We start from the raw sequence: 25,092 nt of genomic DNA on the forward strand, positions 1-25,092 counted from the left end.
GATCCTCTGAGCTGGAGGTACAGTCAGTTGTGAACTCTTTGTGGTTGCTGGGCATTGAACCCAGATCCTCCGGAAGAACAGCCAGTGCTCTTAGTGGACTGAGTCATCTTATCTCTCCAGCCCCAGCAGGATGGACTTTAATCATCATTCTAAACCAACACAACACAGCTAGAACTCATTATAGGTCCAAGTGTTAGGACCCCAGATAAAAGTGGATTCAGAAAGGGTACTCATGGATGTAAATATTGAGAAACAGTGAGTGGAATGTCTTATTTTGTTAGTGTATGTATGAATTGCTCATGTCATCGACAGGATTTCCATGATAGTGTTCGTTTCCCCTGAATACATATAGAGTGTTCTCTTGTCGGTTTATTAAAACCATTGTTTTGTATGTGTGTGTGACACATTGCTAATGAAATTATTTGGCTACCACCAACTTGTTTTGTGTTTCTTTCTCGGAATCGCAGGGCATAACATCAGGGTTACACAGCGTTCAAAAGAGACAGTATGACAGATTTGCAAATCCAAAACCTTCTCAGGGCTCACTGGTTTAAAAACAACAACAACAACAACAACAACAAAAACCTGCCGGGCGTTGGTGGCGCACGCCTTTAATCCCAGCACTTGGGAGGCAGAGGCAGGGGGATCTCTGTGAGTTCGAGGCCAGCCTGGTCTACAAGAGCTAGTTCCAGGACAGCCTCCAAAGCCACAGAGAAACCTTGTCTCAAAAAACCAAAAAAAAAAAAAAAAAAAAAAAATACCAAAGAAGTTTGCCCGGGCCACACACACACCCCCTCTTGCTAAACTTCCTTCCCACGTGGTGACATAAACAATGTCTTATTTTGTTTTATTGAGACAGGGTTTCCCGGTGTAGCCTTGGCTGTCCTGGAACTCACTCTATGGAACAAGCTGGCCTTGAACTCACAGAGATCCATCTGCCTCTGCCTCCTGAGTGCTGAGATGAGAGTGTGCCACCACCACCCCACTTTGAGGGATGTCATACCCTGAGACGTGTCCTCTAACACCTGCTGGCCTGGCACAGTCCTCAGCAGCTACTCCAGTCACAGGAAACTCTCATTGGTAAACACTTCTCTCCTGGTTCCACAGAGATGTGCTGAGATGAGGGTTTGAGCAGAATTCTTTCTTTCTTTCTTTCTTTCTTTCTTTCTTTCTTTCTTTCTTTCTGTTTTGTTTTTTCCAGACAGGGTTTCTCTGTGGCTTTGGAGGCTATCTTGGAACTTGCTCCTGTAGACCAGGCTGGCCTCGAACTCACAGAAATCCACCTCCCTCTGCCTCCCAAATGCTGTGCCACCAACGCCCGGCTGGAGCAGATTCCTTTCTTAATGTTGGCCACTCACCATGGAGGAAACAGGGCTAGGAGATCCAAGAATAACCTGAACAAGCAAAGTTCTTCATTTAGGAGCCAGAGGCAGGTGACTCTTTGAGAACTTGAGGCCAGCCTGCTCTATGGAGAAGTGAGTTCCAAGCCTGCCAGGGCTACACACTAAGACCTCACCTGGTCCTCCTCCAGTACCAGGCATGCATATGTCCACGCAGGCCAACACTCACACACGTAAAATGAAAAGAAACAAATTCTTGTGTTTTTTTTTTAATTTTATGTGCATTGGTGTTTTGCCTGAATCTATGTCTGGGTAAGGGTGTCAAATCTTGTAGTTAAAGATGTCAGTGAGATGTTCTGTGGGTGCTGGGAACCCAGATCTTCTGTAAGAGCAGCCAGTGCTCTTAACCACCTAGCCATCTCTCCAGACCTTGCTTTTTTTTGGTTTTTCGAGACAGGGTTTCTCTGTGTAGCTATGGAGCCTATCTTGGTAGTCGCTCTGGAGACCAGGCTGTCCTCGAACTCACAGAGATCTGCCTGCCTTTGCCTCCTTAGTGCTGGGATCAAAGGCATGCACTGCCAATGCCCTGCTCAGACTTTGCTTTTGTTTGTTTGTTTGTTTGTTTAAGAAAGAAAAAATAGCAGGGCGGTGGTGGCGCATGCCTTTAATCCCAGCACTTGGGAGGCAGAGGCAAGTGGATTTCTGTGAGTTTGAGGCTAGCCTGGTCTACAGAGTGAGTTCTAAGGACAGGCTTTGAAGCTACACAGAGAAACCCTGTCTCAAAAAAAAAACTAAAATAAGCAAGCTAACAACAACAACAACAAAAAATACCAAATGAAAAAAAAAACCACAAAATGGAATTTTTGATTTAATTAGAGGAGTCTGTCAAGATACATTCCATTTTAAGTCAGAAAGACCTTGAAAAGGTACAGAAGTTAAAAAAAATGTAGCTTATGACTGCAATGTACTTGAACAACTCAAATGTGCTCAGCTTTAAGTTAGATTTTTACAATTCTGTTATGTGTCTACATATGTATTCATGTGGACATTCCCCATAGTGAAGCCATAAAGCCATTTAAATAGGGAGTGGGACTAAGCCCATGTGGACACAAGAGTTTTCCAAGTAACTAATGTCTGTACGTGCTGTGACTCTGTATTCCTGGAGGCACAAACCCCATCATTTTGCTCTTTACTGTGAATTTCTGTAACAGTTGCTGCTGCCCGCCACTAGATGGTGGTAGACACCAAACTTGAAAAAGCCAAGACAGTATGAGATGCACTCCTGAGTGCTTTTGTGTTTATCTCTCCTGGCACATTTTGTTTAGTTGAGGCTGGGTCTTATGTAGCCCAGGCTGGCCCGGAATTCACTACATCTTAGTCTAAGGTACGTTCTGATCCTCTACCCACCATGGCCCCAAGTGCTGAAATAATCAAATAAATTTCCATGCCCAGTTCTAGGTGTACCGGGCAGCGAGCACAGGGCTTCATGCATGTTATGCAAACACTCTCCTTGGTTATATCCCCAGCTCTATCTTTCCCCCTGATTTTCACTTAATGTTTGACAAGTTAAAAAAAAAAGTGTCTCTACAAAGCAGTGGTTAAAAGCACCAGTTGCAGACATGCTCTGGATGTGAACCAGTCCAGCTGATGTGGACACCCCCCCGTCTCTTCAACAGAGTCTGCCAACCAGCTGCTTCCCTGTTGCCTGAATTCCCTTTTTGCTTTTGACTAGCATTTCAGCCTTCTTGGTCCCTAACTTCGTCCCAAAGTCAGCAGGAAGTAGCATGGGAAAGAATACGTCGCCCATTTTCCCTGGTTGAAATGCTAAGTCAAAATAAACTCCCTTACATAAGGGATGCCAGTATCTCTCACTCGCTGATGGGGATACTGGAAAGACAGCAATTCCATGATTGGAATCTCCAAAAAGAAAATGGGGGAATGAAGGGACCAGCTCCCCATTTCGGCAGCCATGACAGTAACACGTGCTAGCCAGACACTCCCCTTACTCTGCCCTATAAGATCTCTATGCCGTGGCTTCTCGGTGTCTTTTCCCAACCATCTGCCATGGTGGGTGGATGAAGGGCCCGAGCTAATGGAGTTAGCTCCTTAAACAACTGCAGTAAAAGACTCATTGCTTTTGCATTGGAAAAAAAAAAAGCACCAGTTGCTCTTGCAGAGGTCCCAGGTTCAATTCCCAGGACCCACTGGGCAACTCATAACCAACCATAACACCAGTCCCGGGAGTTCCAGTGCCTTCTTCACATAGGACAGGCAAAAGGCTCATACACATAAGATAAATAAATCTAAGAAAATTCAATGAATATATTCATTGAGTATAATATAATATATTCAATGAGTATATTCAATGAATATATTCATAGTTTTGATACATGCTGGAGTTGCGACACTAAGCTGTCTTCATATGCCTTGCCCCACACCCTTCCCTGAGAGTGAAAAGACTTGAAATATGCTTTCTTGGAGATTTTCAAGTGTTACCTGAATATCAGTCATTGCTGTTGTTTCTGTGGCAGTGGCGGAGGTGGCTGTTGCTATATAGTTTGAGACAGGCTCTGACTATTATGTAGCCTTGACTGACCTGGACTAGCGTGTAGACCAGGCTGGCCTGGAACTCACAGAGATCAACCTGCCCTTGTCTCTGCTGGGCTGAATTTGAGACCACAGGATGTGGCGATACCCGAGCTAGGAGCCCCCTGCCATGGACAGCTGCCCCTGCCTCCCGAGTGCTGGGATTTAAAGGTGCATTTCACCAAGCCCACCCCGTGTTTATGTCTGCACTGCTGGACTGTAACCCGGGATGGAGTACAGGCTAAGCAAGTGTTCTACCAGTGAGTCACTTTGCAGCTGTCTGCGCTGATATTTGATTTTTTTTTAATTTTTATTTTTTTTTCCGAGACAGGGTTTCTCTGTGTAGCTTTGGAGCCCATCCTGGCACTCGCTCTGGAGACCAGGCTGGCCTCGAACTCACAGACAGCCACCTGCCTCTGTCTCCGAGTGCTGGGATTAAAGGCGTGCGCCACCAACGCCCGGCTGAAGAAGGACTTTTTAGATAGGGAATAGGGAGTAAAGCATGTTTCATTGAAGACCTTCTTCAGGCCCACGATGATGTCAGGTGACTCCCGTCACATGTTGCGTTCAATAGCGTCCACCGTGTGTTGGTGGTCAGTCTGGCATGGACAAAACAGTTAGGCCGCCAGGTGTGTAACACAGCGAGTGGTATCTAACACAGAGATTTAATTTCATTGGCTTGCTGGTGTCAGTGCATGCCACGTGTGTGTGTGTATGCACGAACACACACACACACACACACACACACACACACACACACACACACACACACACACACACGAGAAGGCCATCAGACCCCAAGGACCTGGAGTTACAGGTGGTTATAAACTGCTTCGTGAGGGACCTGGGAGCTAAACTCAGGTCCTCTGGAAGAGCAGCAAGCACTGCTAACCACTGAGCCACCTCTCCTCCCTTGTCACACGACACTTACCAGTGACAGTACACATTAGGTTCCTGGTTTATTTATTTATTTATGCTATACTGTGGGTTTTTCTCATTACATGTGTGGGCGTGTGAGTATTCCTGCAACTGTAAACATGTGGGCGTCAGATGACATCTTGCAGGTTGCAGACTGGCACAACACGGATACCAGGTACACATACACACCCTGGGGATTGAACTTGGGGTGTCACGTCTGTCAGCAAGCACCCTGACACACTGCGCCACCTCCTGGACTCAGCAATGTCTAGGCACTCGTTTTACAGTAAACCTGCAAAAAATATAGAGGGTCTTTTGCCCTAGTTACTCTTCTATGCTGCGATAAAACATCATGGCCAAGGCCACTTACGGAAGAAAGGGTTTACGGTTCCGGGTTGGTAAGAGTCTATGACGGCAGAGCTGACGCAGCAGGCAGTAGATGGTTGGAGCAGGCACTGGGAGCTCACACTTTGAACTTTAAACGGGAAGCAAAAAGAGGGGGCTGGAGAAATGGCTCCCAAAGGTTAAGGGCACTGGCTGCTCTTCCAGAGGTCCTGAGTTCAATTCTCAGCAACCACAGGGTGGCTCACAGCCATCTGTAATGAGATCCGGTGCCCTCTTCGGCCTGTAGGCAGAGCACTGTATACATAACACATAAATATTTTTTAAAGATTTATTTATTTATTTGTCGTGTATACAGTGTGTGCCAGAAGAGGGCACCGGATCACATTACAGATGGTTGTGAGCCACCCTGTGGTTGCTGGGAATTGAACTCAGGACCTCTGGAAGAACAGCCAGTGCCCTTAACCTCTGAGCCATCTCTCCAGCCCCAAATAAATATTTTTAAAGAGTACACTGGAAATAACACATGGCTGCTGGAATCTCAGAGTCTATCCCCAATGACACACTTACTCCAGCAAGGTCACACCTCCCAAGGCTCCTCAAACAGGGGTACCAACTAGAGACCAAGTATTCAAACTCATGAGACTGATGGAAAACACCATGAAACGGCACAATTGCAAGCCTAATGCAAAACACCTACGAAACCCTATGGCTGGGGGAAAGATTTGAAAGAAGGGGCCGAAGAGCTGGAGATCAGGAGGTTTGCTGTGTGATTGTGTCTGCCAATGCCAGATGGTACACCACTGTGTGACTGTGTCTGCCAATGTCAGATGGCACACCACTGTGTGACTGTGTCTGCCAATGCCAGATGGCACACCACTGTGTGATTGTGTCTGCCAATGCCAGATGGCACACCACTGTGTGACTGTGTCTGCCAATGCCAGATGGCACACCACTGTGTGATTGTGTCTGCCAATGCCAGATGGCACACCACTGTGTGATTGTGTCTGCCAATGTCAGATGGCACACCACTGTGTGATTGTGTCTGCCAATGCCAGGTGGTACACCACTGTGTGATTGTATCTGCCAATGTCAGATGGCACACCACTGTGTGATTGTGTCTGCCAATGCCAGATGGTACACCACTGTGTGATTGTGTCTGCCAATGTCAGATGCTACACCACTGTGTGATTGTGTCTGCCAATGCCAGATGGTACACCACTGTGTGATTGTGTCTGCCAATGTCAGATGGTACACAACTGTGTGATTGTGTCTGCTAATGTCAGATGGTACACAACTGTGTGATTGTGTCTGCTAATGTCAGGTGGTACACCACTGTGTGATTGTGTCTGCCAATGCCAGATGGCACACCACTGTGTGATTGTGTCTGCCAATGCCAGATGGCACACCACTGTGTGATTGTGTCTGCCAATGTCAGATGGCACACCACTGTGTGATTGTGTCTGCCAATGCCAGGTGGTACACCACTGTGTGATTGTATCTGCCAATGTCAGATGGTACACCACTGTGTGACTGTGTCTGCCAATGCCAGATGGTACACCACTGTGTGACTGTGTCTGCCAATGTCAGATGGTACACCACTGTGTGACTGTGTCTGCCAATGCCAGATGGCACACCACTGTGTGATTGTGTCTGCCAATGCCAGATGGCACACCACTGTGTGACTGTGTCTGCCAATGCCAGATGGCACACCACTGTGTGATTGTGTCTGCCAATGCCAGATGGCACACCACTGTGTGATTGTGTCTGCCAATGCCAGATGGCACACCACTGTGTGATTGTGTCTGCCAATGTCAGATGGCACACCACTGTGTGATTGTGTCTGCCAATGCCAGGTGGTACACCACTGTGTGATTGTATCTGCCAATGTCAGATGGCACACCACTGTGTGATTGTGTCTGCCAATGCCAGATGGTACACCACTGTGTGATTGTGTCTGCCAATGTCAGATGCTACACCACTGTGTGATTGTGTCTGCCAATGCCAGATGGTACACCACTGTGTGATTGTGTCTGCCAATGTCAGATGGTACACAACTGTGTGATTGTGTCTGCTAATGTCAGATGGTACACAACTGTGTGATTGTGTCTTCCAATGCCAGATGGTACACCACTGTGTGATTGTGTCTGCCAATGCCAGATGGCACACCACTGTGTGATTGTGTCTGCCAATGTCAGATGGCACACCACTGTGTGATTGTGTCTGCCAATGTCAGATGGCACACAACTGTGTGATTGTGTCTGCTAATGTCAGATGGTACACAACTGTGTGATTGTGTCTGCCAATGCCAGATGGTACACCACTGTGTGATTGTGTCTGCCAATGCCAGATGGCACACCACTGTGTGATTGTGTCTGCCAATGTCAGATGGCACACCACTGTGTGATTGTGTCTGCCAATGCCAGGTGGTACACCACTGTGTGATTGTGTCTGCCAATGCCAGATGGCACACCACTGTGTGATTGTGTCTGCTAATGTCAGATGGCACACCACTGTGTGATTGTGTCTGCCAATGCCAGGTGGTACACCACTGTATGATTGTGTCTGCTAATGCCAGATGCTACACCACTGTGTGATTGTGTCTGCCAATGCCAGATGGTACACCACTGTGTGATTGTGTCTGCCAATGCCAGATGGTACACCCACCAAGTCTCACCAACACGACTGCCCCAATGCGAGTGGAACAAGGAACACACATAGACCTGTCAAAGTGGACAGGGATAAGCCCAGGAGATCTCAGCCCTACACAAAGAACTACAGACAACTGCAGAATTCTAGGTTGGCTCAAACTGGACAGTGTCTTTTTCTTGGCCTTCTGAGGACTGGCTGAGCTTATAGGCAAGTGTAACCGTACTCAACTTCCACCATAAATTGACCGAGGGCGGGAGGGTGGTGGCACACACCTTTAACCCCAGAACTCGGGTGTTTGCTCAAGAGTGGGACTCCTGCACACCATAGCTGGAGTGTGTCGGTCAGAGAACAGTGTGCAAGAGTTGGTCTCTCTCTCTCTCTCTCTCTCTCTCTCTCTCTCTCTCTCTCTCTCTCTCTCTCTCTGAGCTGGAGAGATGGCTCAGCGGTTAAGAGCACTGGCTGCTCTTCCAGAGATCCCGAGTTCAATTCCTAGATACCACATGGTGGCTCACAACCATCCATAACGAGATCTGGTGTCCTCTTCTGGCCAACATAATAAATAAATACACCTTAAGTAAATAAAAATAAAGACAAACAAGATATCCAGTGTATAAAGGCACTTCCTGAACAGCCCTAGTTCCCCAAGTTTGATTCTCAGAACCCATAAAGGTGGCTGGAGAGTTCTGACTCCATGGTATTGCCCGAGGGCCTTCATACATGAACACACACTCACACCATTCACACACGCATACAATAGCAAGAAATACAAATAATAAAATAGAGTTGCTCTCTCATTCCACAGGTGGGAGTAAGGGATCAAACCCCGGATGCCCAGCTTGGCAGCAGGCACCTTTAACCAACTTTAGTTTTTGACACTGGTCTAATGTAGCTACTACAGAACTATAGTGACGAAAACAGGGTGGTATTGGCATAAAAAGAGTCAAAGACCCTGATGTAAATGCACACACCTATGAATACCTGCATTCTGACAAAGAAGCCAAAATTATACAATAGAAAAAAAAGAAAGCATCTTCAACAAATGTTGGTGGCATAACTGGATGCTGGCGTGTAGTAGAATGGAGTTAGATCTCTATCCGTCCCCATTCACAAAGCTCCAGTCTCAGTGGATCAGAGACCTCAACATAAATCTAACCACACTAAACCTCATAAACGGGAAAGTGGGAAGTAGCCTTGACTGCATTGGCACAGGAGACTACTTCCTGAATTTAACACCAGTAGCACAGACACTGAGATCTGCAATTAATAAATGGGACCTCCTGAAGCTAAGAAGCTTCTGGAAGGCCAAGGACACAGTCAACAAGACAAAAGGGCAGCCTACAGAATGGGAAAAAGATATTAACCAGCCCCACATCTGAAAGAGGGCTGATTGCTAAAATACATAACTTAAGACACCAGAGATCAAATACCAGATAATCCGGTTTAAAAATGGGGTACTTGTCTAAACAGAATTCTCAAGAGGAGAATCTCAAATGGCTGAGATACACTTAAAGAATTGTTCAACATCCTTAGCCTTCAGGAAAATTCCAATCAAAATGACTTTGAGATACCCTCTTACACCTGCCAGAATGGCTAAGATCAAAGACCCTGATGACAACTCGTGTGGGAGAGGGTGTGGAGAAAGGGGAACACTCCCCCACTGATGGTGGGAGTGCAAACTTGTACAGCCACTTTGGAAATCAATATGATGGTTTCTCAGAACATTGGGAATCAACCTACCTCATGACCCAGCTATACCAATCCTGGGCACATACCCAAAGGATGCTCAATCACACCACAAGGACACTTGCTCAACTATGTTCCTAGCAGAATTATTCATAATACCCAGAACCTGGAAACAACCTAGATGCCCCTCAACCATTTGGGGGCATCTTTATCAGTGTGGTACATTTACACAATGGAGTATTACTCAGCTGTAAAAAATAACGACCTCATGAAATTTGCATCCAAGGGATGGAAACAGACAAACACTCTTCCTAGCGAGGTAACCCAGGCTTGGGAAGACAAACCTGGTATGCATTCACTCATAAGTGGATATTGGGTATAAAATAGAGGATAACCAGGCTCCAATCCACAGCTGCGTGGAGAGCAGCTAATAAGGCGCTCCCAAGAGAAACACCTAAGGGTTTACCTAAGAAGCGAAGATAGAAGGGTTCCTCTGGGTAAATGGGGGGAGGGTTGAGGAGAGATGAGGAGACGTGGTTGGGTAGGTTGAGGTGGTACTGAGGGGTGGGTAATAAAATAGAAGTCTTGGTGGGGGGAGAGGTGTCTTGCTGCTATGGAGAAAGCTGGTGCCGTGGAATTTCCCAGGAATCCACAAGGATGACCCCCAGCTTGACACCCAGTAATAGGAGAGAGGTTGAAAGATCTGGTCTTCTCCTCAAATTGGATTGGGGACTGCCCTAATTGTCATCAGAGAGCCTTTATCCAGTAACTGATGGAAGCAGATGCAGAGATCCACAGTCAATTACTGAACAGAGCTCCGGAGTCATATGCGGGGGTGGGGGGTGTGTCAGTGTCATGGGTGGAACCAACACAGACCCCTGACCTGAGCTCATTGAAGCTCACGGATACGGACCAAGAGCTATGTAGCCAGCGTGTGATGAACCTATGCCCTCTACCTATGTGTGACAGTTGTGTAAGCTGGTGTGCTTGCCATGGCCCAGGTGTATCCCTGACGCTTGAGCTGGATTTTGGGAACCTATTCCCCATGCCTGTGGTTGCCTTCCCCAGCTTTGATGCAAGGGGAGGAACTTGGTCCTGCCTCAAAGCATGTGCCAAGCTATGGGGACTGAGCAGGAGAGAGAGGGGGGATAGAGGGAGGAAGGGGGAGGGAGAGAGAGGAGAAAGAGAGAGGATACTGAGAGGGAGAGTCTCAAAAAACGAGAAGGGAAAAGTTTCCGGTCCAGCCGCAGTAACTGTGTTTGGCCAGCAGATGGCGCAGGTGTACAGCAGGCGTCACCGCCGAATATGGTCTATTGTGGTCGCCGCGATGCCATCTGAAACCCTAACCCTTCTCAAAGTGGCGATGGAGGTTAAATGGGCAGCAGGGTTTTGGAAACCAGCAGGGCCGTAGCCAGTTCCGGGCACCGTGGTGCCGTCCGGCGGGAAGAGGCTGCCTGCTGGGCAGTGGCGGCGGGGCGGGGAGGGATGACGCCCCCTAGCGGGCGGATGCGGCAGCGGCGGAGAGTTCCTCTCAGTGCGAGCTGGGTGCGAGCTTCACAGCGATGAGAGGCCGGGCAGCTGTTGGGGGTCCTTGTTTCCTCCGGGACCCCGCGGGATGGGGACCTGCGGAAAAGCGCACAGTGGGGGAGACAGGCCCCGGGGCAAGGGGCAGGGGACCGGAACACGGGTGTAATGGGATTCCCGGGGGGGGGGGGCAGTCCCGTGTGTGTGTGTGTGTGTGTGTGTGTGTCTGTGGAGTGTGTGCACACGTGTGTGTGTGTGTGTGTGTCTGTGGAGTGTGTGCACACGTGTGTGTGTGTGTGTCTGTGGAGTGTGTGCACACGTGTGTGTGTGTGTGTGTGAGTGTGTGTGTGAGTGTGAGTGTGTGTGTGAGTGTGTGTGTGAGTGTGAGTGTGTGTGTGAGTGTGTGTGAGTGTGAGTGTGTGTGTGAGTGTGTGTGTGTGAGTGTGTGTGTGTCTGTGGAGTGTGTGCACACGTGTGTGTGTGTGTGTGATGTATGTATGTGTCTGGTGTGTGTGCGCACACGTGTGTGTGTGTGTGTGTGTGTGTGTGTGGTGTGTGCACACGTGTATGTATGTCTGTGGAGTGTGTGCACACGTGTGTGTGTGTGTGTGTGTGTGTGTGGTGTATGTGTGTCTGTGGAGTGTGTGCACACGTGTGTGTGTGTGTGTGTGTGTGTGGTGTATGTATGTGTGTGTGGAGTGTGTGCACACGTGTGTGTGTGTGTGTGTGTGTGGTGTATGTATGTGTCTGTGGAGTGTGTGCACACGTGTGTGTGTGTGTGTGTGTGGAGTGTGCGCACACGTGTGTGTTTGTGTGGTGTGTGTGTGTAGGTGCTTGTGTGTCTCACTGGAACGCCCATTCCCTCATTGCCTTAGAACCTACTTGTTTGGGAATCAAGCATGCACTGCAGACCAGCTGAGCCAGGAGGTGAAAGAGCCGAGGAGTGACCCTGTCACAGCCAACAACAGACTCCTGAGCTCCGCCTGGGCGCAGCCCTGTTCTCACTCAGCTCCCACAATCCCATCCTGTGCCACCAGAAGCACACAGCACGATGAACACATATCTGGGAGGTTCTCCACGCCGCCGCCGTTCATTTCCCTCCACAAACTCTAAGTATCTCAATAATTTATTTCACAGCCAGTCAACCCGTCCGATCAATGATGTCAACAAGCAAGTTCAAATTGAGGTCCTTATTTCCAGTGGGGAAGTCAGGGCCTGCAACTCAGGGCGGCATGGAGGTGACAGGTCGGAGATGGCCCCTGCTGTCTGCCGGAACAGAAGGGTTGGCTGTGGAAGGGAACACAGGCAGTGCAGGGACAGGGGCCTGGTGTGCAGGGCTCGGCTGGGCTCCCGATTCTTCACATTGAGCCCGTAGGATCACTGGGAACATCAGACACTGTCGCAGAGAGTGAACTGAGGGGTCCTGGATGTCACGGGAGAGGCCTGAACACATTCTCTGCCACTCCGTCCATGCCGGGCAGCTGTCTTCATGCTACAGAACAAGTCATGAACAACAAGCACTGTGATGACAACCACTCACTCCCACAGGTGATTCTGGGAGTCCCTGGACCCAATCATGTCCATTTTGCTCTCCCCACTCCCCCCAACAGCTCATATCAGGTCCCAGAGTGTCACCTTCACAGTCTGGGAGAGACATATCCGAACTCTGGGAACTGTCCCCGCCTAGTGTAAATAAATAAATAAATAAATAAATAAATAAATAAATATCATAGGAAGATTAAAAAAAAAAAAACAAAAAAACATGGCCCCTAGAAGACTTTGCTGGAGGAGCTAACACGGGTTGGGGGAGCTCCACAAATACTCCAGGTCCATCTCCAGGGTCTCAGGGACAATCCTGCTCCCCACACTTACCTGGAGCGGGAGCATAGTTCCCTCCTTTTCCACCTGTCAGAAGAAAAGCTCGTGAGAGACCAGGGATGATCCCGTCCCTAGGAATTTTCCTCAACCTACAGCAGACCCAGGAGAGAGACAGGAGCAATGGGGGGGGGCGGGGTGGGGGTGGGGGTGGATGCGTTTCCACGAGTCAGAGCACACTTCTAAAGAGGACCGCGAGAGAACTCAGACCCTGCCCTCTCCTACCTGTGTTTCTCCTCCTCTTCCTCACAACAGCCACCAAGGCTCCAACGATGGTCACAGCTCCAAGGAGACCCAGAGCAGCAATGACTGCCATGATGGGGACAGTGGACTGAGGAGGAGGCTCTGGGAAGGGAAGGGCAGGGAGGGGAGGGGAGGCTCATGACCCCAGCCCTCAGTGTCACCCTGCTCAGGCTCTGCAGAGGGCTCCAGCTACCCCTGACCCCAGCTCTGCACCCCTCCCTCCTTACCCCATCTCAGGGTGAGGGGCTCGGGCAGCCCCTCATGGTGCACATGGCATGTGTATTTCTGCTCCTCCCCAGAAGGCACCACCAGAGATGCCCACTTCTGGAAGGTTCCATCCCCAGAAGGTCTGGTCTCCACCAGCTCCATGTCCTGAGTCTGTTCTTCCTCCTCCTTCTGCCAGATCAGGGTGATGACAGCAGGGTAGAAGCCCAGGGCCCAGCACCTCAGGGTGGCATCGCCTTTAGATCCGGGATGATGGGTGACATGTGCCTTTGGGGGATCTGTGTGGAAGATGTAAGAAATCCCACAATAACAGGACAAACTGCCATCTGCAAAGATATGCTAAACCAATGATGACACCCAGCTATGCGTCTGAACACTTCTGACTGTCATCACACTAGTGACCGGCAGGTGGAGCTGCTCTCCCTCATTGCAGATGTGCGCATTTTCTGGGGGGAACCCAGAATCACACTAACCAGCAGGTCCACATGGTCTTCCTTATGTGACGTTCTGTAGCATAAGTTAGGTGTTAATAAAAGGATGCAAGAAGGGATGGAAAATAATTTGTAATGTGTGATTAAATTAATATCAAAATACGAAATTAGAGGCACAGGATACATAAAGGTTGCCCACCAACTACTGATGCCACCATTGAGGCATAACCACTGTGGCAGTCTTACTGACCGGTATTCACTGTCTGTCCAAGTGAACAGCCATCACCAAAGTGTGCATCAGAAATGGGGTGAACCTCTGACACTCAGCCTGAGTAAATGACTCCCCAAGCCCTGGAAGTGTGCTGTGGAGCCCAGGACAGCACTCACTGGGACACAGCGGTGCTCCACGGGGGGGGGGGGTGTGTGGATTTTCCCTGTCACTCCAGTCCTTGATTTGGGAAGACCCTGTTCCTGAGGAAGTTCAACTCCTAATTCACTGGGGCAACACTGGAACTTGTTGGGGCTGAGGGAGAGCAGGGGGCTCCGGATGGTTAAGTCGGGCACAAGATAGTTTAAATCGCCGGATTTTCTCTCGTTTAAAGAGGACACTGACTTAATTTGTCTAATTATCCCGAGCCTCAGTGCTTCTTGGCACCTGTGGAGATGGATATCTGTGATCATACAAGGGGAGGGAGTGAGAGAAGCAGGAGCATCCCAGTGAGGGAGAAAAACTGACTAAAAGCAAATGACAACCTGAAAGAAAGAAAGAAAGAAAGAAAGAAAGAAAGAAAGAAAGAAAGAAAGAAAGAAACAAAGAAAGAAACAAAGAAAGAGAGGGAGGGAGGGAGGGAGGGAGAAAGAAGGGAGGAAGGAAGGAAGGAAGGGAAAGAAAGAAAGAAAGAAAGAAAGAAAGAAAGAAAGAGAGAGAGAACCCACAATTTAGAATTCTCCTAGGGTACCCGTAAGTGCTCCTTCTAGGAATACATAGAACTGGGGTGAGGGAGGGATGCAAACCTCGCTCACTGGAATCTGGGAGAATGTATTCTTTGGAAAGAAGACAGAGACAGGGGCACAGCCCAGCAGGAGGGAGGGCAGAGGGAGGAGCTGCCCGCGCCCCGGGGGCACCTGTGCGCATCAGTTGGTCCTTCCCGTTCTCCAGGTGCCTGCGGAGCCACTGCACGCACTCGCCCTCCAGGTAGGCCCGGAATCTCTCGGTAGCGCCAGCCTGCTGCAGCTTGCGCCGGGTGATCTGCGCCGCGGTGTCCGCAGCCGTCCAGGTCCTCAGGTCGTCGTTCAGGGCGATGTAATCGTCGCCGTCGTAGGCGTACTGATGGTACCCGCGGAGGAGGCGCCCGTCCGGCCCCACGTGACAGCCGTACATGAGCTGGATGGTGTGAGAGCCTGGCGTGGGGTGACCCCCACCCCCTCCAGCGAGGTCAGCTCGACCCACCTGTCCCACTCCCTGGGGGTCACCCGCGTCCCGTCCGTCCCCATCACTACTTGCCCCGCCCGTCGGCCCCGCCCAACCTCGGATCCTCTAAACCGAAAGGGAAACCCGCATCCCGGTCCCCGCTCTCCTCCTCCTGGACCTCGGACTTGGGACCTGGGGCGACTCCCGGCCCTTACGCGGGGACGTCGAGGGGGTCACTCACCGCCCTCGCTCTGGTTGTAGTAGCCGAGCAGGGTCCTGAGGCTCGCTCGGAAGATCTGCTCGCTGTCCTTGGCTTTCCGCGTGTTCCTCTCCCAATACTCCGGCCACTCCTTCCGCAGCCACAGCACCCGCGGCTCGTACCTGGGGGTCTCCGCGTCGCTGTCGAAGCGCACGAACTGGGTGTCGTCCACGTAACCGACGACAATGAACCGGGGCTCCCCCGGCCCGGACACCATGGTGTAGAAATTCCTCAGCGAGTGCGAGCCTGGGGGACGGGGGAGGGGGGTGTGTGGCGCGAGGTGAGCCCCTACACCTACACCCCCGACGCTCGTCCCGGGATCCCGGGTGGGCGCGTGGGCTCGGGATGCGGATAGATGGGTGGAGCAGGGGCGGGAGGGTCTGGGCTGGGCGATGCTGCGGGGACCCGGCTTCCCCGGTGCTGTCCCCCGCCCTCTCCGCAGAGGTCGTTTCCCTCCCGACCCCGCACTCACCCGCGCGGGTCTGGGTCGGGGCCAGGGCGGCCACCAGCAGCAGGAGCAGCGCGTGCCTCGGCGCCATCGCCCCTATCTTAGATCTGGGCGCGTCCGAGTCCGAAGTCAGCTTGGACTTTATAGCCGCCTGTGCCCGCGGCGTCGCTGGTTGGATCTCCGGGATCTCGACACCCAATGTGTGGGTGAGAACTGCCGAGCTGTCTTTACTATCTATCGTGGCAGAAGGACCTGACACAGGTTAGGGCCTGGAGAACTAAACTGGGGGACACTGGGGACACTGGAGCCCTGGGCTTCTGCACTGCAAACCTTACCTTGGGACAAAGACTTTGCCTGACTCTGCTCTGCTGGACTGAGCACTGCTTGTCGTGGTGTCTCTGGAGCTGGTTAACCTGGGAAGTCCCCCAAGGAGAGCAAGACACCGGGAGGGCAGAGCTTGGCTTGGACTGTCCACAGGGCAGGGACATTTCTTCTCTTAGCTTAGTCCTACGTAATGACCTGACCTAATGAGAACAGTCCTTCTGAGATTGGGTCTGAATTTGTACTAAAGTGCTGTGGGTGAGCTCGCTCTGTGTGTGTGTGTGTGTGTGTGTGTGTGTGTGTGTGTGTGTGTGTGTGTGTGCGCGCGCGCGCGCGCGCGCGCGCGCGCGTGTGTTGGGGGGTGTTGACCATGCTGAAACCGTTGGGTTGTCAGTGGTTTGGGATCAAACCTGCCCTTCCTTCCAGGGTTTATTTCAAGTGTCCCATTCCCTAAGATCAGGACTATTATTTTGTTTTGGTTGAGACAGGGTCTCACTTTGTAGTTCTGGCTGTCCCAGAATTCTCGAGATTGTAGACCAAGCTGGACTAGAACTCACAGAGGCCCACTTGCCTCTTCCTCCTGAGTGCTGGTATTAAAGACAGCATCACCTCGGCCAGCCATGACTGTTTGTTGTTCATCTGTTTGTGCTGTAACTAAAAGGGCCTTTCCGAGGGCAGGAGGAGCCAACTATGTACAAGTCAGAAGCTCATCTGGCTCTCCATAGCTTCCCGTTCTCTGTGTCAAGCGGACTTGGATGCTCCTTGGATATTCTAAGGGCCCTGTTCTGAGGTGACATCTCTATCCTAGGGGAAGCTGTGAGAGGATTCCTTCAGGGAGTCCCTGGGGGAACTCTGACGAGGGCCAGGGCCATTGCTGTCCTCATTCCACTTTTTCAGCTAACACACTTGCTGCGCAGGCCTGACCCCTTGCGTGTCACCCTTGGAACCCCACCCGTGGGAAGGAGAGAACCAACTACCGCAAGTTGTCATCTGACCTCCATGAATACGCCACAGCCCGTGTGTGCCGCCTGCTTACACTACACACAGTGATAATAGTTTATTTTAAAGAAGAAACAAAATAAAAGCTTGGTGGCCATGGAGGCCACTCTGCTTAAGAGCACGGATTCTGTAGGGAGCCGTTCCTGCATTCTCCATTACAATGATGGTGCCTGCAGGCACCAAATGTAAATTATTTCACAGGCGCTGGGTAATTTCCATTCCTTTGATCTCTGCCTATCCCGTGGCTCATATGGCCTAAGGAGCTGAAGCCATTCATAGGGTAACACATCCCAGGCAGGGCTGCCAGCCTTTATTAAGGGATGGGATTCTTGGCTCAGGGTCTCCGCTCTGGTAAGCTTATGCTCTCCCACCCTCAAGATGCATTAAAGCTTTCCTGCAGAAGGATCCGAGTGTCCTGTGTCGTTCTTGCCAGCGAGAACATAGCGCGCGGGACAGGATGCAGTGTCAGCCGTCAGGTGATTCACAATGGTCTGTGATGCCATGTTCTGGCCTCCATAGGCACGCATTCTCAGGCACACACACACACAGGCCCATATGTGCATATAATTCAGCAATATAAGTAAACTGTTATGTCTCCCTCCCACCCTCCCGTGCCCCCCACTGACTCCCCATCCCACCCTCCAACCACTCCCCAGGGAGGGTGAGGTGTTCCATGGGGGATCATCAAAAAATCTGTCCCATCATTTGGGGCAGAACCTTGGTCTTCCCCCATGTATCTAGGCTGAGGTAATATCCCTCCACGGGGAATGGGCTCCCAAAGTCCATTCATGCACAAGGGATAAATACTGGTTCCACTGCCAGAGGCCCCTTGGACTGCCCAAGCCCCCCAAATGACACCCATGCTCAGGGGTGCCTGGTTCGGTCCTATGCTGGTTCCCAGCTGTCAGACTGGGGTCTGTGAGCTCCCACTTGCTCAGGTCAGCTGTTTCTGTGGGTTTCCCCAGCATGGTCCTGACCCCCTTGGCTCATCACCCCTTCCTCTCTGCAACTGATTCCAGGAGTTCAGCTCAGTGTTTAGCTGTGGGTGTCTGTTTCTGCTTCCATCCCCTACTGGATGAAGGCTCTAGGGTGGCATAGAAAGTAGTCATCAATCTCATTATAGGGGAAGGGCATTTAAGGTAGCCTCTCCACTATTAGATTCTTAGTTGGGGTCATCCTTGTGGATCCCTGGAGATGTCTCTAGTGCCAGATTTCTCTTTAAACCTACAGTGTCTCCCTCTATTAAGGTGTCTCTTTTCTTGCTCGCCTCTCTTCTTCCCCTGACTCAGTCTTCCTGATCCCTCATGATCTCCCGGCCTCTTCTTCTCCCCTCCTCTTTCTCCTACCTCCCACCCCTTCCCTCCCCCCCCCCATGCTCCCAATTTGCTCAGGAGATCTTGTCCCTTTCCCCTGGGGACCATGTGTGTCTCTCTTAGGGTCCTCCTCGTTCACTAGTTTCTCTGGAGGTGTGGATTTTAGGCTGGTGATCCTTTGCTCTATGTCTAGTATCCATATATGAGTGAGTACAAACCATGCTTGTCTTTCTGTGTCTGGGTTGCCTCACTTAGGATGGTTTCTGTCAGTTCCATCCATGTAACTGTGGATTTCAAGATTTCATTGTTTCTTTTCCCCCGGCTGAGTAGTACTCCATTGTGTAAATGTACAAATTTTCTTATGTGCCCATTCCCAGTGTTCAGACCTAGACTGCACTGCTTATATGACACAGTTTCTTTTCTGTCTTAGAGACTTATCAGACTGACCCCGAGGCCCCTAGACCTCCTACCCTTGCAGCCTTCACAGGTCAGGAAACTGCAAACCCAATGATCTAGTGACCCAGGTGTCCCAGCCTCCGCGGAAGCTGTTTGGGGCCACAAAAGACCTAGGACAGTAAGGATGGATTATGGAATTGATATGTTCAGCTGAGGCCTCCAGCATCCTCTTCCCCAGGAGGAATGTTGGGCTACATTTTTCTGTCGTCGGCTCAGAAAACGATCTCGGTAGGAAGTATCCGAAAGGGACGAACCCAGAGATCAGCTGAGCTCCAGCCAGGAACCCTAAGATGGGCAAATCCTTTTGCCTCGGGAGCCTCGGTTTCCCCGGATGAAGAATGGTGGTCTTACACCTGTTCTGGGGTCCTTCCCCCACCAACTCGGTCCTCTAGATGCCCCCGCATTTGAGAGGAAAACCGGGACCTTTGAGCGCCTTTCACTCTTAACCGGGGAGAAGCGCTCTCCCCGTTTAGTTGGACGTGGAGGCAAAACGTACTAAAAAAACTTCATTTCCCAGAAGACTGTGCTGCGCACGGGCCAATCACGGGCCGGGATGGGCAGCACTTCCGGGATGCTCGCCGGCGGGGACGCCGTTTGTCTCGGCGCTTCGGGTTCCGAGGGGGGGCTTGAGTTAAGTGGACACCGGGAGCCTAGGGTCCGTTTCGCAGCCTGTGGCGGGATTCGGAAAGGACCGCGACATAAAACTTCTCGTCCCCGGAAGCCCTGCGAGCCTGTGTGAGCGTCGGGACCTCGGGGCCCTCGTCCTTCCGCCTGCAGCGCCCCACGGTCCTGAGTGTGGCCTGTCCCCCCCCCCCCCCAGGCTGGGCAAGGTGTCTCTCCACATAGAATGGGCTCCACTAAGTCAGTTTGTGCATTAGAGTCAGATCTTGGACCCTGCCAGTGGCCTCATATATTGTCCCAGTCGCACCATTGTCACCTATATTAAGGGAGTCTGGTTTAGTCTTAGGCAGGTTCCCCAGTTGTCAGACCTGAGTCACTGATCTCTCGTTAGCTCAGGTCAGCTGATCCTGTGGTTTCCCCATCACGGCCTTGGCTCCTTTGTTTGTATTATTGCTCCTCTCTCACTTAGATTGTCCTCCAGGAGCTTGATCCAGTGTTAGGTTGTGGATTTCTGCATCTGCTTCCATCTGTTTCTGGAAGAGGGTTCTAGCTTCTGTGGGGTTGTGGATTGTAGGCTGGGGATCTTTTGCTTTATGTCTGGAATCCACTTACGAGTGAGCACAAACTGTATTTGTCTTTCTGGGTCTGGGTTATCTCACTCATGATGTTTTTTTTTCTAGTTCTGTCCATTTGCCTGTGAAATTTAGGATGCCATTGTTTCCTACCGCTGAGTAGTACTCCATTGTGTAAATGTGCCACATTTTCTTTATCCGTTCTTCAGTTGAGGAACATGTAGGTTGTTTCCAGGATCTGGCTATTACGAATAATGCTACTATGAACATGGTTGAGCAAATGTCCTTGTGGGAATGTGCCTCCTTTGGGTATATGCCCAAATGTTCTGTATCTTAAAACTTTTGGAACATGGCATTTCGGTTAACCTAAATCTGAGTGCCAGGGCCATAGTCACCCATATTTGGCTTCAGAATAAACTCTTCTCTGCTTTAAGTTGAGAGCTGTGTTTTTCCCGTTGTCATTGGTGGCAGGCGGTTACAGGAGTGATGATGTCCTATAAGGGATCCTGTCATACTAATAACTCTACCTGTTCGTGTAAGGACCCGCTCAGACTTACAGGATCTCTGTGCAACAGTACTGGTTTAAGAAAGGCCAGGAAGGTTAGGACATTCCAGCTAGGGAGTCTTACTTGAAGGAATACAGGTATATTGGCCCGTTAAGAAGCCCCAGCGGTACCTATGAGGTTGCCATAATGAAGAAACGAAGAGCAATTTCCAGGTATTTCCAACTTCCAGCCAGTGAAGGGACTTGATTCTGAGAACCACAGCTGGTATTATTTGTCCTTGGCCATTGTGCCCCCTGTTTTTGAAGTGTCCTTCCATCAGGGACAGGGCTGTCAGAATTCCTGCAAGGAAAAAGGTAGGCGTCTCATTGTGGAATTTCTCTGGGAATCTAGGAGGCCTAACAAAGGTCTAGGCCACTTGGGAAGCTGGTCAGGACCTTGTCTCAAGTAGACGCTTGTACCTTCTTGTCGTTGTTGTATTCAGGCAAGGTCTCACTGTGCAGCCCAGGCTGGCTTTGAATTTGAAATTCTATGCCAGCTCCCCTAATGCTGGGATTACAGGTGGGAACCACAGCAACCAACTCGTTTGTTGCAAAGCCAGCTATAAACCCTACTTTGTCTAGCTATTTCTGAAGGGTTTTTTTCAGAGGTTATTAAATGTCAGCAAGAAAAAAGAAAGTGGAAACGCTACCCGAACTTACTAATTTGTTTTAAAGAAATTAAAAAAAAAGGCTTTCTTAAATGATAGCAGATGCCAGCATAAGGGTATGTGCACAGGAGTCCAGGTGCCCTCGAAGGCTGGAATAGACCATTGCCTGGAGCTGGAGATACTGAGGTGGGTGCTGGGGGCCAGACTCAGGACCACTGAGTTGTTAGCCACTGAGCCAGCTCTCCAGCTCTGCAACTCCTTTTTGGAATAAGCTTGTTACTTTCGAGTCTCCTTGGTACTAATGGGGTGTCAGAATTACTGCTACAAAACCTAAAGCCAGAGCGCAATTCCTGCTGTGAGCTGGTAAAGCTCCTTTAGCCCTACCATGTGAAGGTCTGATGACGGTGACTTCACAGGCCATGGGAAATTAAGACAGTTTTCACAATGAGCATTAGCGAATTTCTCTTTTAAAAATTCCTATTGTCAGGGGCTGAAGAGATGGCTCGGTGGTTAACAGCACTGGCTGTCCTAGAGGACCGGGGTTTGATTCTCAGCACCCACGTGGCAGCTCACAACTGTCTGTAACTACAGTTCTAGGATTTGGCATCTTCAAACAGACAGGCAGGCATAAATGCAGGCAAAAAACATCTGCATACATAAAAATAAGTAAATTAGCCAGGGTTGGTGGCACACACTTTGAATCCCAGCGCTCAGGAGGCAGAGGCAGGAGGATCCCTGTGAGATCTAGGTCAGCTTGGTTTAAAGAGCAAATTCTAGGACAGCCAGGGCTGTCACACAGAGAAACCCTGTCTCGAAACCCTCTCCCCAAAAAAGTAAATTAAGAAATTCCTATTATCAGATAGAACTACTTTTGTTTTGTTTGTACATTCACTTAGTGTGTATGTGTGCATGCGTGTGCAGGGGTAAGGAAGTCAGAGAATAGCTTAAGGGAGTCCCACTTTCCACCGTGTTGGTTTCAGGGATGGAAGTCAGGCCATCAGGCTGGACAGCAAGCGCTTTTGCCCATCGAGCCATCCTGGCAGCCCTAGAGAGCAGTTGTTGTGAAACAGCACGGAGAGGCTCTGCTTGTGCCGGTGTTGGCATCACCCTCATGGCGTCATTCTTCTGATTTCCTAGAATCCTTACTGCCTGCCTCTCAGAGTCCACAGCCTGGGTGTAGAGGTGTAGAGGACAACTTCAGGGAGTCAGTTCTCTTTCTGTATCACATGAGTCCAAGGTAACTGGGCGCCCTAAACCACTGTGTCATCTTGCCAGCCCGTTACTTTGTTTTTTTTTTTTTCTGTTTTTGAGACAGTCTCATGTAACCCAGGTTGGCCTTGAGCTTCCTGTGTAGCCCAGGTTGGCTTTGAAATAATAGCGATCTTCCTGCCTTCCGCCTTGAAGGTCTGGGGTTGTAGGAGTGAACTCCCAGGCTCTGATGACACAACACAGGAGGCCTCTCTCCTTACTCGTCTGTGTTCTCCCAGCATTGTGTCCCTGACCCTGAGACCCACAATGGAGCGTGGGCGTGAAGATAACCTATGTGGTTTGGGCCTTAGTCTCTCTCTTATTCTTTCAGTGAAGCTTGGGCCGGCTCCGCCCATAGAACCCCAAGGCTAACACCGATGCCTCTGTTTGATTTTGCAAGCTTTCTCTGACCTTTGAAGATGTGGCCGTGGCTTTCACCCAGGAGGAGTGGGGGCAGCTGGACCCTGCTCAGAGGACCCTGCACCAGGAGGTGAGGCTAGAAATCTCTGGGTTCCTGGTCTCTCTGGGTAAAGGCTTTCTACTCTACTCTAAAAATACTTTTAAAATATGTTTTGTTTATTTTGTATACATGTGTTGGTACACACATGCTGTGTGCGCAGGTCAAAGGGCAATTTGCAGAAACTCTCCTTTCACTGAATGTGTCCTAGGAATCAAACAGGTCATCAGGCTTGGTGGTGAGCAACTTTGCCCACTTAGCCATCTTGCAAGCTCCCCCACCCCCCACCTTTTTTTGTTTTTTATTTTTAAAGATTTTATTTATCATGCATACAACATTCTGCTTCCATGTCTATCTGCACACCAGAAGAGGGCACCAGATCTCGTAACAGATGATTGTGAGCCACCATGTGGTTGCTGGGAATTGAACTCAGGACCTCTGGAAGAGCAGTCGGTGCTCTTAACCTCTGAGCCATCTCTCCAGCCCCCCCCCCCCTTTTTTAAAAACAGGATCTTCGCTGCAGCTCAGGCTGACCTGGGATCACACTGTGACCTCAAACTCACAGGCAGTCCTTTCGGGATTACACGCACATGCTTGCACATGCTCGCACTGTGATTCCAGTGAGAAATGTCCCCATAGAGTCAGCCATGTGAACAGCTGGTCCTGGGCTGGTGATGCTGTTTGGAGAGGTTGGGAGGAAGTGCAGCCTGGCTGGATGAAGCATCACCGAGGGTGGGCTTTGAGAGGTGAAGGCCTCATCCTCCTTGCAGTTCCCTCTGCTTCATGCTTGTGGGTGAGTGATGCCATCTTTCGGCTTCCTGCGGCCGGCCATGCCTGCGAGCTGCGTGTCTCCCTACGGCTGTGAACTCTCATCCCACTGGAACTCAATGAGCCCCTGCTTCTCTAATTGCCTTGGTCATGGTATTTTATCACAGCAAAAGAGAAGCAGCCGGAACACACATAAATAGCACTGTTAGACCCCCGAAAACTCAAGTATCCGGGTCCCAGGCCAGGTTCGCGGTCACCCCAATCACCAGGCAGATTCGAGAGCTTGCTGCAAACTGCACAAGGCTTTATTGTAATTTAACGAGCTAACCCCATGTTAGCTCGGGTCTTTCACCCACCTGCCATGGCGGATGGCTAGGAAAGACGGCTCCTAGGGGCTCCCGAGAGATCTTGTAGGGCAGCGTACGGGGAGTGTCTAGGGGTACGCACAGGCTCAGGATTGGTGTGCCTCCAGGCTTGGAGGGCTTGCCCTGTGTTGATTGGTCAACTGGTTGTTATGGCCCATAGGCCCTCCCAGGGTGGTTGCTATGCTCTGTGTGTCATTGCTGTGCACTTGTCCATAAAGCACACACAGAGCCATAAAGCATAGCACCACCAGCTAACTTCTGATTGGTTCCTTGTCACGAGGCAGGCATCTGACTTTCTAGTGTCTAGGACAAGGTCATAGAAGCACGTGTTCGGCCATTATGGCTGCCAAAAGGGAAGCTGGTCCCTTCAGCACGATAAATCTGTAAAAAGAAGAAGACCTGTGTATGGTCTTCACCCTAAGTGCTGCAGGCTTCCCCGGCTCCCTGCTCACCGTCAAGATGAGCTTGGCGTTTTTCCTTTGTTTGGGGAGTGTTCTCAGCACAATGCGGCATTTCACCTGGTTGTCATTTCTCATAGATCTTTCTCGGCCACTAAATATTCTGATCTGTGATGTGGCTGGGTGATAAAGGCGCTTGCCACCACCAAGCCCGATGACCTGAGTTTGTTCCCAGATCCCACCTGGGGTCCGAGCCCCCACAAGTTGTCTTTTTCTCTCCATCCATGCACACATCATGGCATGCCACCCCCAACAGACACAAAACCTTTTGGTTTTTGTTTTGAGAAAGGGTTTCTCTGTGTAACCCCTGGCTGTCCTAGATTTCATTCTGTAGACCAGGCTGGCTTCAAACTCAGAGATCCACTGCCTTTTCCTCCTAAGTGCTGGGAATAAAGGCGTGCGCCGTTACCACCTGTCTTAAATGT

At 50.4% G+C, this 25,092-nt stretch overlaps 2 protein-coding genes across 2 annotated transcripts in view; one reads left to right on the forward strand and one right to left on the reverse strand.

Moving 5' to 3' along the window:
- Positions 1 to 25,092, forward strand: part of LOC118239329 (zinc finger protein 805-like) — a 573,173-nt gene that overhangs the window by 540,671 nt on the left and 7,410 nt on the right. The gene's annotated exons all lie outside the window — the stretch shown is intronic.
- LOC100761901 (H-2 class I histocompatibility antigen, Q10 alpha chain) lies at positions 5,574 to 16,031 on the reverse strand. The gene is given in 9 exon segments (XM_035449315.1): positions 5,574 to 5,612; positions 5,614 to 5,671; positions 12,232 to 12,332; positions 12,918 to 12,950; positions 13,234 to 13,265; positions 13,391 to 13,666; positions 14,945 to 15,220; positions 15,472 to 15,735; positions 15,962 to 16,031. Coding segments are annotated over 9 exon segments (1,146 nt in total). The 5' UTR covers positions 16,029 to 16,031.

Source organism: Cricetulus griseus, chromosome 9 (genome assembly GCF_003668045.3).
Source record: "Cricetulus griseus strain 17A/GY chromosome 9, alternate assembly CriGri-PICRH-1.0, whole genome shotgun sequence".
Classification (NCBI taxonomy): Eukaryota; Metazoa; Chordata; class Mammalia; order Rodentia; family Cricetidae; genus Cricetulus; species Cricetulus griseus.